The 16,859-nt window shown below is 40.2% G+C and overlaps 1 protein-coding gene across 1 annotated transcript; it reads right to left on the bottom strand.

The window, feature by feature from the left end:
• Positions 1-3,568: 3,568 nt before the first annotated feature.
• On the bottom strand, positions 3,569-16,209 carry LOC133534008 (protein Jumonji-like). The gene is made up of 5 exons (XM_061873097.1): positions 15,307-16,209; positions 14,430-14,591; positions 11,747-13,876; positions 9,944-10,146; positions 3,569-5,207 (listed from the first exon to the last, which is right to left on the bottom strand). Exons 1-3 carry the CDS (start codon positions 15,490-15,492, stop codon positions 13,748-13,750), a joined length of 477 nt encoding a protein of 158 aa, XP_061729081.1. The 5' UTR covers positions 15,493-16,209; the 3' UTR covers positions 3,569-5,207; positions 9,944-10,146; positions 11,747-13,747.
• Between the last annotated feature and the right edge of the window lie 650 nt (positions 16,210-16,859).

Genomic DNA, 16,859 nt, shown 5'->3' with positions numbered 1-16,859 from the left:
CGTAATTCATATACTAGCCGTGTCTTATCCAACCTCGACATTGGTAGAACCATCAACACCTTGATGGAGCCATAACACGAAAAATTGATTGATTGAAGTAAAGTTTACTTTCGCTCGCTTGGCCCAGCCATTCAGACGACGATTTAGACGACCAGTTTGGCCTAGCGGGTAGTGACCCTGCCTACGAAGCCGATGGTCCCGGGTTCAAATCCTGGTAAGGGCATTTATTCGTGTGATGAGCATGGATATTTGTTCCTGAGTCATGGGTGTTTTCTATGTATTTAAGTATTTATAAATATTTATATATTATATATATCGTGGTCTAAGTACCCTCAACACAAGCTTTATTGAGCTTACTGTGGGACTTAGTCAATTTGTGTAATAATGTCCTATAATATAGTGCAGGGAACACAGATGATTTTATTTTATTTGAAAATTGAACGAAACAAAACAAATGAAACACTGTTCCAATGGAATACGGTTTATTTTTAAAAGTTGTTTTATAATCGGTTTGCTGTACAACTTCAATCTCTGATTCTGTGATTTTCTAGTCTAAGGGCATGTTTCACAATGTTCTTTCTTTATCTCATCTTTATTTTGAAACGCCAAAATTGACTTTATTCGTCAGATAAGTGGCAAGTAGCTTATTCAGGATTTTATTGGACATTGTGAAACAGGCCCTAATTGGACTTCCTCCCTTTATTTGATTATTATTTGGGATGAATTCTAGTAATCAATATAATGTACTTCCTTAATTATGTACTCACGACTACTTACACAAACGTTATTAATTTTATTTAATATATTCTACGATAAATTTACGACTATCAAATGGCCGAATGTATGCATATTAAATCTACTTTTTTTTTTAATTCAGTCTTTGACCATCTTTAGAGAAATAACTTAACCTACAGTTGAACATTTGCAACAGCTGCAACTGAAACAACATTCTTAAACATAATTACATATACTATAGGTACGGTCACTTCTGAAAATATCGATACGGACAAAGTGCCATAAATATGTATAAACTACCCTAATATATGGACCATAAAGTCGTGTATACATATTTTTGGCACTTCGATCGTGGCGTTCAGACGTGACTAGACCCCGTCTTTTAGCATAAAGTAAACAATCCTGACGTGTCTTTAAAAAAAAACTTGAAAAATAATTTACATGAAGTATGTAACAATTTATATGCAGATGGAAACGCCGCCAGCATCCTTGATAAAGTCAACACATTCACTGCCAGACAAAAAACGGCACACTACCCCAGAAACCGGTGGTCTATAGCTGCGTACAAAACCCGCCCAGCGGGTTGTCCGGCATCTGAACAAAGTTCACGAGCGCCCACCAGGTGGGTCCCCTGCAGTGAATGTGTTAAATATCGATACGGACAAAGTGCCAAAAATATGTATGCACGACTTTATGGGCAACAACGGCAACTTAAAACTACATTCAATACACGACCTTAATGCCAATACATTAAGGTAGTGTGTACATATTTTTGTTACTTTGTCCGTATCGATATTTATTACCTTGATTGCACAATGCCTCAAGGGCCTATTTTAGATTTAACCTAATTATAGTAACACCTCGGTATATATCCATTATGTAAATAAATAAATAAATAAATATTATAGGACATTATTACACAAATTGACTAAGTCTCACAGTAAGCTCAATAAGGCTTGTGTTGAGGGTACTTAGACAACGATATATATAATATATAAATATTTATAAATACTTAAATACATAGAAAACACCCATGACTCAGGAACAAATATCCATGCTCATCACACGAATAAATGCCCTTACCAGGATTTGAACCCGGGACCATCAGCTTCGTAGGCAGGGTCACTACCCACTAGGCCAGACTGGTCGTCGAAACATTTACTTATATATATTTTATTATCATTTACATTAATTTGGTTTCATAAGTAGGTATATATAAGTAAATTCCGAGAGATGGTCGCCGACGTGAGATGATGACATGGCACAACAAGAAGACTATTTTTTTAAACGTTTTTTTTATTAAAAAGGCACGTCAAGATTGTTTATCCTTTTTCTAATGCAAAAAAACGAGGTATATTAATGGTGGGTATATTCATAATTAATATTATTATGTAATCGTTTTTAACACATTCACTTCCAACGACGCGCTAGGCGGGTTCTCTGTTCGCAGGCGTTTTTCGCTATAACTCTGTATCTTTAGGTATTTAAATAAAATTAAACAAATCATTTATACATTTTCGGGTAGTTATAACATTTATTGGTTAACCAACCAAATACAAAACCGCCTGGATCTGTCACTGAACGATCTGACTTTAACCTACATTATTTGATCATGTAATGTTTTCATCTACCCTCTACTGGCTTGAGGAGCCATTTGAGGGTAGATTTTGTTTACTTTTATTTAAATACCTAAAGATATTACTACCTTATCGGCTTGCGCTAGCACTGAATGTGTTAATATCTGTACAGTCACGTCTCAAAATGACGATACGGACAAAGTGCCAAATATATGTATACACTACCTTAATATATGGCCAACAAGTTCGTCTATACTATTATTGGCACTTTACACATATCGATATTTTTAGACGTGATTGTAATCACTTGTACTTAGGTCATACTGAAAGCTCCTGAAATCTTTTTTTTTAATATTTATAAAATCCCTGACATATAATTTTCAAACAGCATTCCAAAAATACAAATCATCACCGAACAAATTGTATCTAAAAATATACAATTTCCAAACAAGTTATATTTTCAAGATTTTCATTGCGTGACCTCTAAATGGCTCATTCCAGAAACTTTCAGTATTATCCACGTACTAAACTATGTACAGTCCACTGTAGATAGTTCAGTACTGACGACCCTTGTTACGCTATGGTTCATGTTTTTCGCTATCTTACGTTTTACATTACTAAACTTAAATTAACTTAATGTTACACATTTACAACATTGAAAAAAAGTAGATTTCGCGGAATAGGTTACGCAAAATTCTGCGTAGGCGCCACTAGCACAAACTGTAAATCAACCGCCGTAATACATCAATGTCATATTTATTTGTAACGAATGATCTGCGAAAACTTGTCTATAAACTGTTTAATGCATAGTATACAGGGTGACCTTAGCCATTGGACAAACCCTTAACCTCACCCTTACCCTTGGAGCTTATTAGTATCATAAATGATTACTCTGTAGTGGAAAAGCGTCGAGGATTTTTCGATGAGGAACTATGATTTTTTTTTTTATTATTATATATATAAGGTAGAAGTACTAGTGCTCGACGCTGCACTAGTACTCGACTTGGGCACTTTATGTCAAAGTGACAAGGATTAAGATCGAATACAGAAAAATCTTCGTTGTTCAAATTTAACCTATATTTCCATGAAATAAAGTGCCCATGTCGGTGACTAGTGCAGTGTCGAGCACTAGTACTTCTACCTTATGTCTTTTTTAATAAATTCTGATTAATAAATCGTTTAACGCTTTATTTTTCGGATTGTAGGTACCTACTGCAAAGTAGAATTTTCGTAAAAAAAAAAATTAAATGAAAATGCAAATATGCATATTCCGTGTTTGGTATTAAACTTTGTGATGGTAGTGTATGTTACTCTATGGTTTACGGTATGTGCTAGTGCTGCCCCTGGCGGCAAATTGCACTATTACTATCCCTTTTAAAGCTTTGGACGTAAAGCCCCCGGTTCATTTTATGAACTCCTTTTATTCATGAACCCCCTTATTCATCAACGTGTACTAAAGTTACGATGCCGCTGATCATCGTTTGTCCCTTTCCATCATACCTATACGTCGGAAAGGGGCAAACGATGATCAGCGGCATCGTAACTTTAGTACACGTTTATGAATAAGGGGGTTAGTGTTAAACCCCGCCATATACGAAGCTGGCCCACAAGTACGATGCCATACAATTTGTATCATTATTTTTGTTTTTTTTTTCTTACACGTCTGGGGTCATCAGTTTATTACATCGCATGAATTTTTGCCTCCTTGTTACACCTGGTCACATTAGGCAACCCTCCCCCCTGGTGTGTCGTCACATATTTGTCAATCTCTTTAACGAAATAACTGAAATAAGCAATTAGAATGAAGTATTATTTTAATAAAAAAATATTTTTATTAATATCAATTTAGAAATTTTATGACACGAAACCGATGAGGAATAAAATGTCACGCAATAAAACTATATATCGTTGCAAAAACTAGTTATTTAGCTGTACAATTTTTGTTTATATGTGAAGTTAAGTGACGTCACAAAGCTGTTCACTCCCCCCAAGTCACATGTCACATTTTTTGTACCCCTCCCTCCCCCTCGTGTGATGTTATTAATGGAGGACCCCTATTTTAAAAAATAACATTATAAATGAAAACTAAATTAATTTAATTTAAACAAAAAGTATTATTTTCTAAATATTCTTCAAACGCACGTTTGTTAAAATCAAAAATCATCAAAAATAAGGTATGTCCCCCCCCATGTCACATTTTTGTACCCCTCCCTCCCCCTCGTGTGATGTTATTAATGGAGGACCCCTATTTTAAAAAATAACATTATAAATGAAAACTAAATTAATTTAATTTAAACAAAAAGTATTATTTTCTAAATATTCAAAACGCACGTTTGTTAAAATCATCAAAAATAAGGTACCTGCTCCAAATAAGGCCCGTTTTTATTTTGCTTATATTTTACGTGAACTTGTAGTTTTGTCTATGACACTAGCGAATACGGACGCAAAATTCACACTTATGGTCTGTCAAGCAATTTCAGTCAGTAGAAAAAAGTGGCATATTTAAAAAATGTATGCGCGAAATGTTATCGTCCCATAGACAATTTGAAATCCGCGCTTTTTTCTATTAACGAACTTGTTTGACTGATTTCACAATAGCAAACCATTTTGGAAGTAGGCCAGTTTAAGTACCCTTTGGCGTAGGTACCTTATGCGGTGCGCAGTTTAAAAAAATGGCAACGTTATCTCCCGGCTTGTAAGATGGGAGGCTGACGATACAAACTACATCCCGAATCCCGCGGGATCGGAATCCCACAACAAGTGGGACTAAATGCGCGGGATCCCGGAATCGTAAGCCCTATTCGGCCTGGAAACATCAGTGAAGGGGCTCCGGCCGTTCCTGTCGACGGCTGCAGTGTGCTCCTGAGGCATTTTGAGTGGATGCACTGGTTTCGTCTAAAAGAAAATATCGCAATTTTTTTAAATAGACATAATTTTAACAAGCTTTTATTTACTTTCACCTGACCGTTGTCTGTAAACAAATCTTGCAAGTTAAATTTAAGGAAGGATAAGGAAAGGATAAGGAAAGGAGGAAAGGATAAGGAAGGATAAGGAAGATTAAGAAGAAGAAACAAGAAGAAAGCATTAATCTAAGTACTTGGAACGTCAGGGGACTAAATAAAAAGGGTAAACTAGAAAATGTCATAGCAGAAATGGTAAGATTAAAGATAGATATAATGGGGATTAGTGAAACGAAACTAGCTGATAGCGGAAGAATTGACAAAGACGACGCCACGCTGTTCTATACGGGAAACCCATCCGGTCAAAAATCGAACTACCACGGGGTCGGTATCATGGTGAGGGGTGAACTTCGAAAGTATGTTTCGAATGTTATTCACTTCTCTAATAGATGCATGATGTTAAATATCAGTGCTCATCCCTTCAACCTAAACATAATTCAAGTCTATGCCCCAACATGTGACGGTGATGACCATGAAGTGGAAGAATTTTACGAGGGAATAGACCAATTATTAAAGTCAGTAAAATCACAGGATATCAATATAATAATTGGGGACTTGAATGCAAAGGTGGGACAAGGAGAAGAAGGAAAAATTGTGGGGAAATTTGGCTTGGGGAAAAGGAATGTTAGAGGAGACAGGCTCGTAGAATTTTGTTCCGAAAACAACATGGTCATTACAAATACTTGGTTCCAACATCCGGCAAGACGACTTTACACGTGGCGCTCACCAGCTGACAAACCATCACATGTTGTAAGAAACCAGATCGATTACATAATGATAAAGCACAGATTTAGAAACTCCATCATTCAAGTCAAAACATATCCCGGGGCTGACGTAAAATCAGACCATAACCCGGTATGCGCCAAGATGCTTTTAAAATTAAAGAAATTGAAACCGCCATCCAACATAATGAAATTTGACCTAAATCGCCTTAAAGATGAGACAGTTAAAACTTCAGTAAGTGTTAAACTTAATAATTGTATAAAACCTATATGTAAGAAAGGGAATAATCCCTTGACTACATATACAGATCTTGTGACGGAAATAAGAAACATAACAGCGGAAGAGCTAACTAGTAAAAAGGCGGGAAAGCGACAACAATGGATGACCGATGATATTTTACTACTAATGAATGAAAGGCAGACTTATAAAAACATAAATGAGAACAAATACAATGAAATAGATGTAAGAATCAACCGGGAAATTAGAGCTGCAAGAGAACAATGGTTAACGAATAAATGTAAAGAGATAGAAAGATTACAACAGATACATGATAGTTTTAATTTGCATAAACGGGTAAAAGAATTCACAAACATAAACAATAAAAGAATTCAATGTACACTCGTAAAACAAAATGGGAGCATTGTTGTTGATAAAGAAGAAGCCTGTGAAGTCTGGCAAGATTATGTTCAACATCTCTTTAAAGATGACAGGATACCAACTGAGCCGCTAAGCGAACTCAACTTAGAAAGTCCAGCAATACTGAAATCAGAATTTATATCAGCCTTGGAACATATGAAGGGTAGAAAGGCACTGGGTCCCGATGGAATTGCAGTGGAAGTATTAAAATTGATACATGATTATAATATAGATGATTTAGTTGCATTATTTAACAAATTTTATCTATCAGACAATATGCTCCCTGAAGACTGGCTCTTGTCAATATTCACACCATTACCTAAAAAGGCCAATGCCAAAAGCTGCGGCGATCATCGGATGATCAGCGTTATGAGTCATTTTCTGAAGGTATTTCTAAAAATCATACAAAAAAGAATCTGCAATAAAATAGAAGAAAACATAAGTGACACACAATTTGGGTTTAGAGCAGGACTAGGTACTAGAGATGCTTTGGTAGCAGTCCAAGTTTTGGTACAAAGATGTATAGATGTTAAAGTAGATGTTCACATGTGCTTTATCGACTTCGAAAAAGCATTTGACAACGTTAATCATGCTAAATTAATCAATATATTAAAATCGATTGGAATAGATGGCAACGACATTAAATTTATAGAGAACCTATACTGGAAACAAAAAGCCAAAATCAAAATTAATAACATTTTGACTGAAGAAGTCCAAATAGAGAAAGGCGTAAGGCAGGGCTGTATCCTGTCACCCTGCTTATTCAACTTATACTCGGAGGTGATTTTCAGAAATGCTTTTGACCAACTTAACCTTGGGATCCGTATAAATGGCAAACTCATACAGAACATTCGCTACGCTGATGATACCGTCTTGTTAGCTACTAACCCTGAAGACCTACAAATAATGCTGCAAAAACTGAATAACACACTTTTGGAATATGGACTGAGGATAAACACAAATAAAACAAAACACATGATTGTTAGTAAAACACCAATTTCAGAAACATTAACACCACTATCCTTAAATAACAAAATAATAGACAGAGTAAAAAGCTATAAGTACCTGGGTTGTTGGTTAAATGAAAACTGGGAATCAGAGAAGGAAATCCGGACGAGAATTGAAATAGCCAGAAACACATTTCAGAAAATGAGGAAACTTCTAACTAACAGAAAAATAAACCTAAAACTGAGGTGGCGAATGGTTAAATGTTACATCATCCCAATTCTTATGTATGGTTCCGAAAGCTGGACCTTGAAAAAGAATTTAATCAACAAGCTAAGGGCTTTTGAAATGTGGATTTATCGAAGGATGCTCAAAATAAAATGGACTGATAGGATAACTAATATCAGAGTTTTGGAAATCATGAAAAAAGATCTAGAGGTTGTATCAACAATTAAGAAAAGAAAAGCAGCGTATTTTGGACATATATATAGAAACAATAAATACAACCTACTGAAATTAATAATTGAAGGAAAAATTGAAGGCAAGCGTGGTCGTGGTAGAAGGCGCACATCATGGACTAAAAATATAAGAGACTGGTTAAAAGTGAAGAGCATAGATAGACTAATTCGCATGACTGAACATAGAGAGACATATAGACATATGGTCGCCAACCTCCTGGACGGAGATGGCACGTGAAGAAGAAGAAGTTAAATTTGACCAACTTCCCGGTTTCCGATTGAGCTGAAATTTTGCATACATATGTAACTCGGGTGACAATGCAATATTATGGTACCATCGAGCTGATCTGATGATGGAGACAAGAGGTGGACATAGGAACTCTGTGATAAAACAACGCAACCTAATTTGGGGTTTTTAGAAAAGGCTCGATATTATCGAATTAGTTCGTACAAAATTTCACTTACCCCCCTCGTTGCACAATGTACTATTGGGAGAATCAACTTTTTAGCGTCACTCGTTGCCATGGTTACGATTAGTTGTCCAGGGGACAAAAGTTCATTGAAATACTGATTCTATGGTACTTAAATGTATTAAACTTGCGTTTTTGTGGTCGTTATAACCAATGTCCATAATGGGCCCCCTACTAAGCATGTTAATAGAACGGCATACAACGTCTCTTCAAACAAACTGTGCCACTGTTGTCCCTTGGACAACGGGACAGAATAACAAAACAAAAAAAGTTGATTCAGCCTATTACTAATGACTTCACTTTAGACTGAGAATTGAAGAGGGTTACATAACATGTATAAAAAACACACCTAGCTATCTCGGATTTGTCTCAAAATTGAAATCTTTCTTAATCTCGAATGGACGATTTTCATGCAATCATGAGAAAAAGAATCGCCTCTCAAATGCATCGCTTGCGGGGTAGCACCAACAGCTTGCTGGTAGATATAGCGGAGAGATGGGACTGTCCATTTTTTTGTCACTGGGCGTCAGCTCATCGTCCTGTGTACCAAGACCCCAAATGAAGCCGTGAGACATAGGTTAAGATGTACTAACACTAGTATTGTAAGTCTGTATATAACTAACAATCTATGGGCAAATTGGCCTGAAATAAAGAAATAAATTAATCCAGAAGGTCTACTTTTCCGTAACTGGACTTCTGACTGAATAGCTTTAAAAAACCAATAAATTTTTGACATGAATTAATATTGATATTTTATTTCTTATTTCTACAGATTTTTATTATTTACTCCTTACCTGTGTTATTATTAGGCACAATTTATTGTTTTATGTTAATAAAATAATAATAATTCAGCCTATATACGTCCCACTGCTGGGCACAGGCCTCCTCTCATACGCGAGAGGGCTCGGGCTATAGTCCCCACGCTAGCCCAATGCGGATTGGGGACTTCACATACACCTTTGAATTTCTTCGCAGATGTATGCAGGTTTCCTCAAGATGATTTCCTTCACCGAAAAGCAAATTAACTAAGTCCCACAGTAAGCTCAATAAGGCTTGTGTTGAGGGTACTTAGACAACGATATATATAATATATAAATATTTATAAATACTATTTAAAAATGATATTTCGTACATAAGGAAGCGGTGGTGGCCGAGTGGATATGACGTCCGACTTTCAATCCGGAGGTCGCGGGTTCAAATCCTGGCTCGTACCAATGAGTTTTTCGGAATTTGTGTAATAATGTCCTATAATATTAAAAAAAAAAAATGACAATGTATGCTTTTTTTTTATACTACGTCGGTGGCAATCAAGCATACGGCCCGCCTGATGGTAAGCAGTCTCCGTGGCCTATTGTACACCTGCAACTCCAGAGGAGTTACATGCGCGTTGCCGACCCTAACCCCACCCCCCTCGTAAAATAAATGTGAATATGACTGACCTCTACTCGGGGTCCGCGTGGGCGCTCTGGTCGCCGGCGGTGCGCGCGTCGAGCCGCTCCAGCATCTCCTCGAGCGCGGGCGTGGTGAACGACGAGAGGAACTCGAGCGTGTGCAGATCCACGTTCTTGTGCTTCCTGGTCTCCAGCAGGCGGAGCGCGTGCTCGGGGCACACGGCGGACTTGCGGCCCGTGAGCCCGGTCACCTATACAATAATAGTACATTACGATACAAGTGCGAAAAATAGGAAATTCGAAACGAGTGGTGATAAATTAAAACACGACCGAAAGGAGTGTTTTAAATCGACACGAGTTGCGAATTATCTATTCGCACATGTATCGTACAACGTTTTACAGTACATATGGACCTTTAAATGTTTGACACAGTAACGTAATATGCTAATTTGCGCACTAGTGCGGTAAAGTAGCACCATGTGTACGGTAATAGTTATTTTCATCACACTTGCTCGAAAAAGATCTTATTTCATGCAGGTGTGCTGAAGGACAAAGGGCTATTTTGTTCCCGCGGGAGTTATGGATTGTGAAGAAAAAGCTATAACTCCCTAGCGTAACATGGTAATTTTCGCACTAGTGCTATAAAGTAGCTCCGGTGGTAAGAATATTGCAAACTCGAGTCTTAGATTATCACCCTCGTGTCCAAAATTTCACCCCCCTCGTTGCACAATGTACTATTACAGTACACATGCTGCTACTTTTCCGCACTAGTGCGTAAATTACCACATTATGTAGCTATGTCGAAAAGTTAAAGGGTTGTAATAGTACATTACGATACAAATGCAAGAAATAGGGAATCCGGAACGAGTGGCGATAAATTAAAACACGACCGAAGAGAGTGTTTTAAACCGACACGGGTTGCGAATTAACTATTCGCACATGTATCGTACAACGTTTTACAGTACATATGGCCCTTTATAGGTTTTACACAGTTACGTAATTTACTAATTTACGCACTAGTGCGGTAAAGTAGCCCGATATGTACTGTAATAGTACATTACGATACAAGTGCGACTATTCGCACATGTATCGTACAACGTTTTACAGTACATATGGCCCTTTAAATGTTCGACACAGTAACGTAATATGCTAATTTTCGAACTAGTGCGGTAAAGTAGCACCATATGTACTGTAATAGTAGTTTATGTAACTGCTACATAATAAAAGGCATTAAAATACACGAGTGTGGGTTTAAGAAACGAACGAAGTGAGTTTCTTAAAAAGATCACACGAGTGTTTTAATGCCTAATTATGTACAGTTACATACACTATTTTATCTACACGCATATTATAAACTTTCTATGAAATATTCACTAACCCAAATAACAGCCAAATATCTGAACACACGTCTATTATCAAGGCGTTAAAAGGGCGTGTTCAGATATTTTTGAGCACCTCGGCCGCTCCGATATATCTGATGGCGACTGTACATTACGATACAAGGGCGAAAAATAGGAAATTCGCACATGTATCGTACAACGTTTTACAGTACATATGGCCCTTTAAACTTTCGACATAGTTACGTAATGTGTTAACAAGACGAGTGTTGTCTTGTACGCGCGGAAGTTGAGAAAATGATTATAAGTGCATGGCTATAAGGCCGCGGAATACGTGACCGGTGGTGGCGGGGTGTGATACTGAGAGCTACGTTTAGTGATGTCTAACCTTGGACAGGAACAGCGTGTAGCGGTAGAACTCGCACTCGACTCGGTCGCGAGTGTTCCACGCGCGGACTACGTGACCGGCGGCGGCGGGGGTTGATACTGCGAGCTACGTTTAGTGATGTCTAACCTTGGACAGAAACAGGGTGGAGCGGCAGTACTCGCACTCGTCTTGGTAGCGAGTGTTCCACGCGCGGACTACGTGACCGGCGGCGGCGGGGGTTGATACTGCAAGCTACGTTTAGTGATGTCTAACCTTGGACAGGAACTGCGTGTAGCGGTAGAACTCGCACTCGACTTGGTCGCGAGTGTTCCACGCGCGGACTACGTGACCGGCGGCGGCGGGGGTTGATACTGCGAGCTACGTTTAGTGATGTCTAACCTTGGACAGAAACAGGGTGGAGCGGCAGTACTCGCACTCGTCTTGGTAGCGAGTGTTCCACGCGCGGACTACGTGACCGGCGGCGGCGGGGGTTGATACTGCGAGCTACGTTTAGTGATGTCTAACCTTGGACAGGAACAGCGTGTAGCGGTAGAACTCGCACTAGACTTGGTCGCGAGTGTTCCACGCGCGGACTACGTGACCGGCGGTGGCGGGGTGTGATACTGAGAGCTACGTTTAGTGATGTCTAACCTTGGACAGGAACAGGGTGGAGCGGCAGTACTCGCACTCGTCTTGGTCGCGAGTGTTCCACGCGCGGACTACGTGACCGGCGGCGGCGGGGGTTGATACTGCGAGCTACGTTTAGTGATGTCTAACCTTGGACAGGAACAGGGTGGAGCGGCAGTACTCGCACTCGTCTTGGTCGCGAGTGTTCCACGCGCGGACTACGTGACCGGCGGCGGCGAGGGTTGATACTGCGAGCTACGTTTAGTGATGTCTAACCTTGGACAGAAACAGGGTGGAGCGGCAGTACTCGCACTCGTCTTGGTAGCGAGTGTTCCACGCGCGGACTACGTGACCGGCGGCGGCGGGGGTTGATACTGCGAGCTACGTTTAGTGATGTCTAACCTTGGACAGGAACTGCGTGTAGCGGTAGAACTCGCACTCGACTTGGTCGCGAGTGTTCCACGCGCGGACTACGTGACCGGCGGCGGCGGGGGTTGATACTGCGAGCTACGTTTAGTGATGTCTAACCTTGGACAGAAACAGGGTGGAGCGGCAGTACTCGCACTCGTCTTGGTAGCGAGTGTTCCACGCGCGGACTACCTGACCGGCGGCGGCGGGGGTTGATACTGCGAGCTACGTTTAGTGATGTCTAACCTTGGACAGAAACAGGGTGGAGCGGCAGTACTCGCACTCGTCTTGGTAGCGAGTGTTCCACGCGCGGACTACGTGACCGGCGGCGGCGGGGGTTGATACTGCGAGCTACGTTTAGTGATGTCTAACCTTGGACAGGAACTGCGTGTAGCGGTAGAACTCGCACTCGACTTGGTCGCGAGTGTTCCACGCGCGGACTACGTGACCGGCGGCGGCGGGGGTTGATACTGCGAGCTACGTTTAGTGATGTCTAACCTTGGACAGGAACAGGGTGGAGCGGCAGTACTCGCACTCGTCTTGGTCGCGAGTGTTCCACGCGCGGACTACGTGACCGGCGGCGGCGGGGGTTGATACTGCGAGCTACGTTTAGTGATGTCTAACCTTGGACAGAAACAGGGTGGAGCGGCAGTACTCGCACTCGTCTTGGTAGCGAGTGTTTCACGCGCGGACTACGTGACCGGCGGCGGCGGGGGTTGATACTGCGAGCTACGTTTAGTGATGTCTAACCTTGGACAGGAACTGCGTGTAGCGGTAGAACTCGCACTCGTCTTGGTCGCGAGTGTTCCACGCGCGGACTACGTGACCGGCGGTGGCGGGGTGTGATACTGAGAGCTACGTTTAGTGATGTCTAACCTTGGACAGGAACAGGGTGGAGCGGCAGTACTCGCACTCGTCTTGGTCGCGAGTGTTCCACGCGCGGACTACGTGACCGGCGGTGGCGGGGTGTGATACTGAGAGCTACGTTTAGTGATGTCTAACCTTGGACAGGAACAGGGTGGAGCGGCAGTACTCGCACTCGACTTGGTCGCGAGTGTTCCACGCGCGGACTACGTGACCGGCGGCGGCGGGGGTTGATACTGCGAGCTACGTTTAGTGATGTCTAACCTTGGACAGGAACAGGGTGGAGCGGCAGTACTCGCACTCGTCTTGGTCGCGAGTGTTCCACGCGCGGAAGTACGACGTGTTGAGCGGCGCCGACGATGGGGGACGTTCTTGCACCTGCAAATAAAATGTCGGAATAAAGAATCAATAATTAATTCAATCATCTCTTAATCCTCCTTTTTGAAGTCGGTTAAAAATAAAGTTTCCTTTTAGCAAAATGTCCTATGTCTTATATCTAAGGTTTCCCTCGATGTCCCATAATGTGGGGACGGCCTGTGTACAATGCAAGCATCGCACATTTCTCGCGTCAGCGTTTAAATTAAATATAATGACTTTATAATAATTGCTGTATTTGCGATTACGCCATACATCGATTTATGAATTAGTTTACGTTTATACGTGCTCCTAGCTAGTACTCATATACCTTGGTTATCAATAAATGCATATACCAAAATCAGTGTTTCCATCAAGACCACAATCAACCATCAAGAATCATATCAGCTCAGATGTACGACCCGTACATCTTTTGGTCCTTCGAACCCATCAGTGACTGTGACAGTGATTTCATCCCATCGGCCTCCCACAAGCGGGTCCCGCCGTGCGGATTGAATTTATATACACTTAGTTTTCTCAGACAGGGCACGTATTCTGTGCAACACGGGCGCGTTACCTTGAGCCCCTTGTGGTCGAGGGCGCGGCGGTGCTCCAGCTCGGCGCTGAGCAGCGTGGCCAGCACGAAGCACACCTGGTGAGGGGCCGAGGAGTCGGCGCTGCCGTTCAGGAGGAGCTGCTCCAGGGAGAACATGGTCGGCTCGCAGCTGTTGCGCAGCTCCTGTTGCCATAACACGTTATTTTCGTCACACTTGCTCGAAAAAGATCTTATTTCATGCAGGTGTGCTGAAGGACAAAGGCCTATTTTGTTCCCGCGGGAGTTATGGATTGTCAAGAAAAAGCTATAGCTCCCTAGGGAGTTAAAGCTTCTTTTTTAATTATGTCACTTATTCATACAAACCGAGTAGCATAAATGAGTTTTACTCTTAAAATACTAACGTTTATAATTTAACTTTTTTTGTTTATGTTTAAAATTATTTAATTTGATTAATTTAACAGCCGTTTAAAATATGTTTATATAATTTTCAATCGTGGCTGAATGCCGACTATGTCTGTGCCTTCGATGCCTCACCTGCCAAGAAATTACAAAATGGCGGACGAATGTTTGATATATCACCGTATTTAAGAATTATTTGGCTTATAATTTAGTTTTTTCTTCGCAAGTGTGATGAGAAACATTGTGTGTAACTCCGGGGGTAAGAATATTGCAAACTCGGGTGGCTCCAGCCTCCGGCTGTCGGGAATTACCACCCTCGTATCCAAAATTTCACTTACCCCCCTCGTTGCACAATGTATTATTATTTCATGCAGGTGTACCGAAGGACAAAGGGCTATATTGTTCCCATGGGAGTTATGGATTGTGAAAAAGAAAAAGATAACTCCCTATTTTTTTTTTATTATGTCGTTCCCTTTAAATAGCAACAAAAAAAACTCACTTGAAACAGTTTAAACACATCCGTCAGCCAAGCGTTTGATGCAAAGTATACACTCTCCGATATCCCGAACCCAGTAGTTATTGAGCAGGAATGGGCTTCGGGGAACACCAGGACATATTCCCCGGGCCGCTGCAGCAGCCTTGACAGCTTCACTCCATGCTCGCTGAGGATGTTGGGTGGCACCATGGTGATCTCGGAGGCCAGCCAGATGGACTTGTTCTGACAGTAGGCGGGGCACAGTGTTTCTACTGCGCGACGGAAATTTGCGCTTTCGTCGCGAGGGATGCCGTACCTGGAATAAAGCCATGTGGAGACTGGTCTGCTTCAACTTCAACATTTATTCAGCAAATAGGCCACAAGGGCACTTTTACACGTCAACATGGAATTTACATACAAACAAAAACAAGCACATCAACAATTAAGTATAAAATACAATTACAAAAAAATTACTAAAATAATAATAATAAAAAAAAGGGATACAAAAAAAAACTGAAATTATCCAGAGGTGTAAATATCTCTAAATGTCAGAACTAAATGACTTTTATCAAATTAGTCTTAGAGAGACACCTCATTCGGTTCTCGTATGTTTCTTTTATCCTGATGAATGTTTTAATTATACTGAATTTTTGACTCTTAGAGACTCTTTACATCTCTAAGGATAATTTGATAAAAATCATTTAGTTCTGACATTTAGAGATATTTACACCTCTAAGTAATTTTAGATTTCTTTTTGTATCTGTTTGTTTTTTTTTTGTAATTCAACATTTAGAGACTTCATACATCTCTAAGTAATAATAATAGTTTACTTACTTTTTTCTTTAAACAATAATACTTTATTTTGCATTAATATTTTCAATTAATTGTATTTTATAATTGTTGATGTGCTTGTTTTTGTTTGTATGTAAATTCCATGTTGACGTGTAAAAGTGCCCTTGTGGCCTATTTACTGTATAAATGTAAAATTGAAAAATTGTAATCGAAAAGTTATTCATTACTGAATTATGGTCCTTTTTGAGTGCCACGTCGATCTGCAGTGATCTATTTTACCAAAGAGAAATTGAAATAGAGGTGGATTGTCAAAGAAAACTTCGTGGCCACAGTAAATTTACTGAGATCATTCGACACATTATTAAAACCTTTAGATCGCCATTTGACTTAGATCCTTATTTTTTTTAATCATGTGTTAAATTTGTTAAATATCAAAAAGTGGCGCCATCTTACTGGGCACAACCACGTATTTAAGTAAACAAAATCTACCCTCAAATGTCTCCTTAAGTTGAGGGTATATGAAAACATTACATGATCAAATAATGTAGGTTAAAGTCAGATTGTTCAGTGACAGATCCAGGCGGTTTTGTATTTGGTTGGTTAACCAATAAATGTTATAACTACCCGAAAATTTAGACATTGTAGTAGTAGTAGTAAACACTTTATTGCACAAAACAAGTACATAACACAGAAAAAATACAGTAAATGTGTACAAAGGCGAACTTATCCTTTTAAGGGATCTCTTCCAGCTAACCTTTAAGTGAGAGAGATACATAAGAAATGGT

The sequence above is a fragment of the Cydia pomonella genome, unplaced genomic scaffold, assembly GCF_033807575.1.
Source record: "Cydia pomonella isolate Wapato2018A unplaced genomic scaffold, ilCydPomo1 PGA_scaffold_32, whole genome shotgun sequence".
Lineage (NCBI taxonomy): Eukaryota > Metazoa > Arthropoda > Insecta > Lepidoptera > Tortricidae > Cydia > Cydia pomonella.
Note: the sequence above shows the minus strand (reverse complement) of the source record. Positions and strands in the feature narration are given on the sequence as shown.

What these genes read in the sequence shown, in the direction of transcription:
- LOC133534008 (XM_061873097.1), bottom strand. Translation starts at nt 15,492, where the DNA reads ATGGTGCCACCCAACATCCTCAGCGAGCATGGAGTGAAGCTGTCAAGG. An exon ending in ATGTGTTTAAACTGTTTCAA is followed by an intron (nt 14,592 to 15,306) that starts GTGAGTTTTTTT and finishes TTATGGCAACAG; the next exon opens with GAGCTGCGCAACAGCTGCGA. An exon ending in TCGACCACAAGGGGCTCAAG is followed by an intron (nt 13,877 to 14,429) that starts GTAACGCGCCCG and finishes TTTTATTTGCAG; the next exon opens with GTGCAAGAACGTCCCCCATC.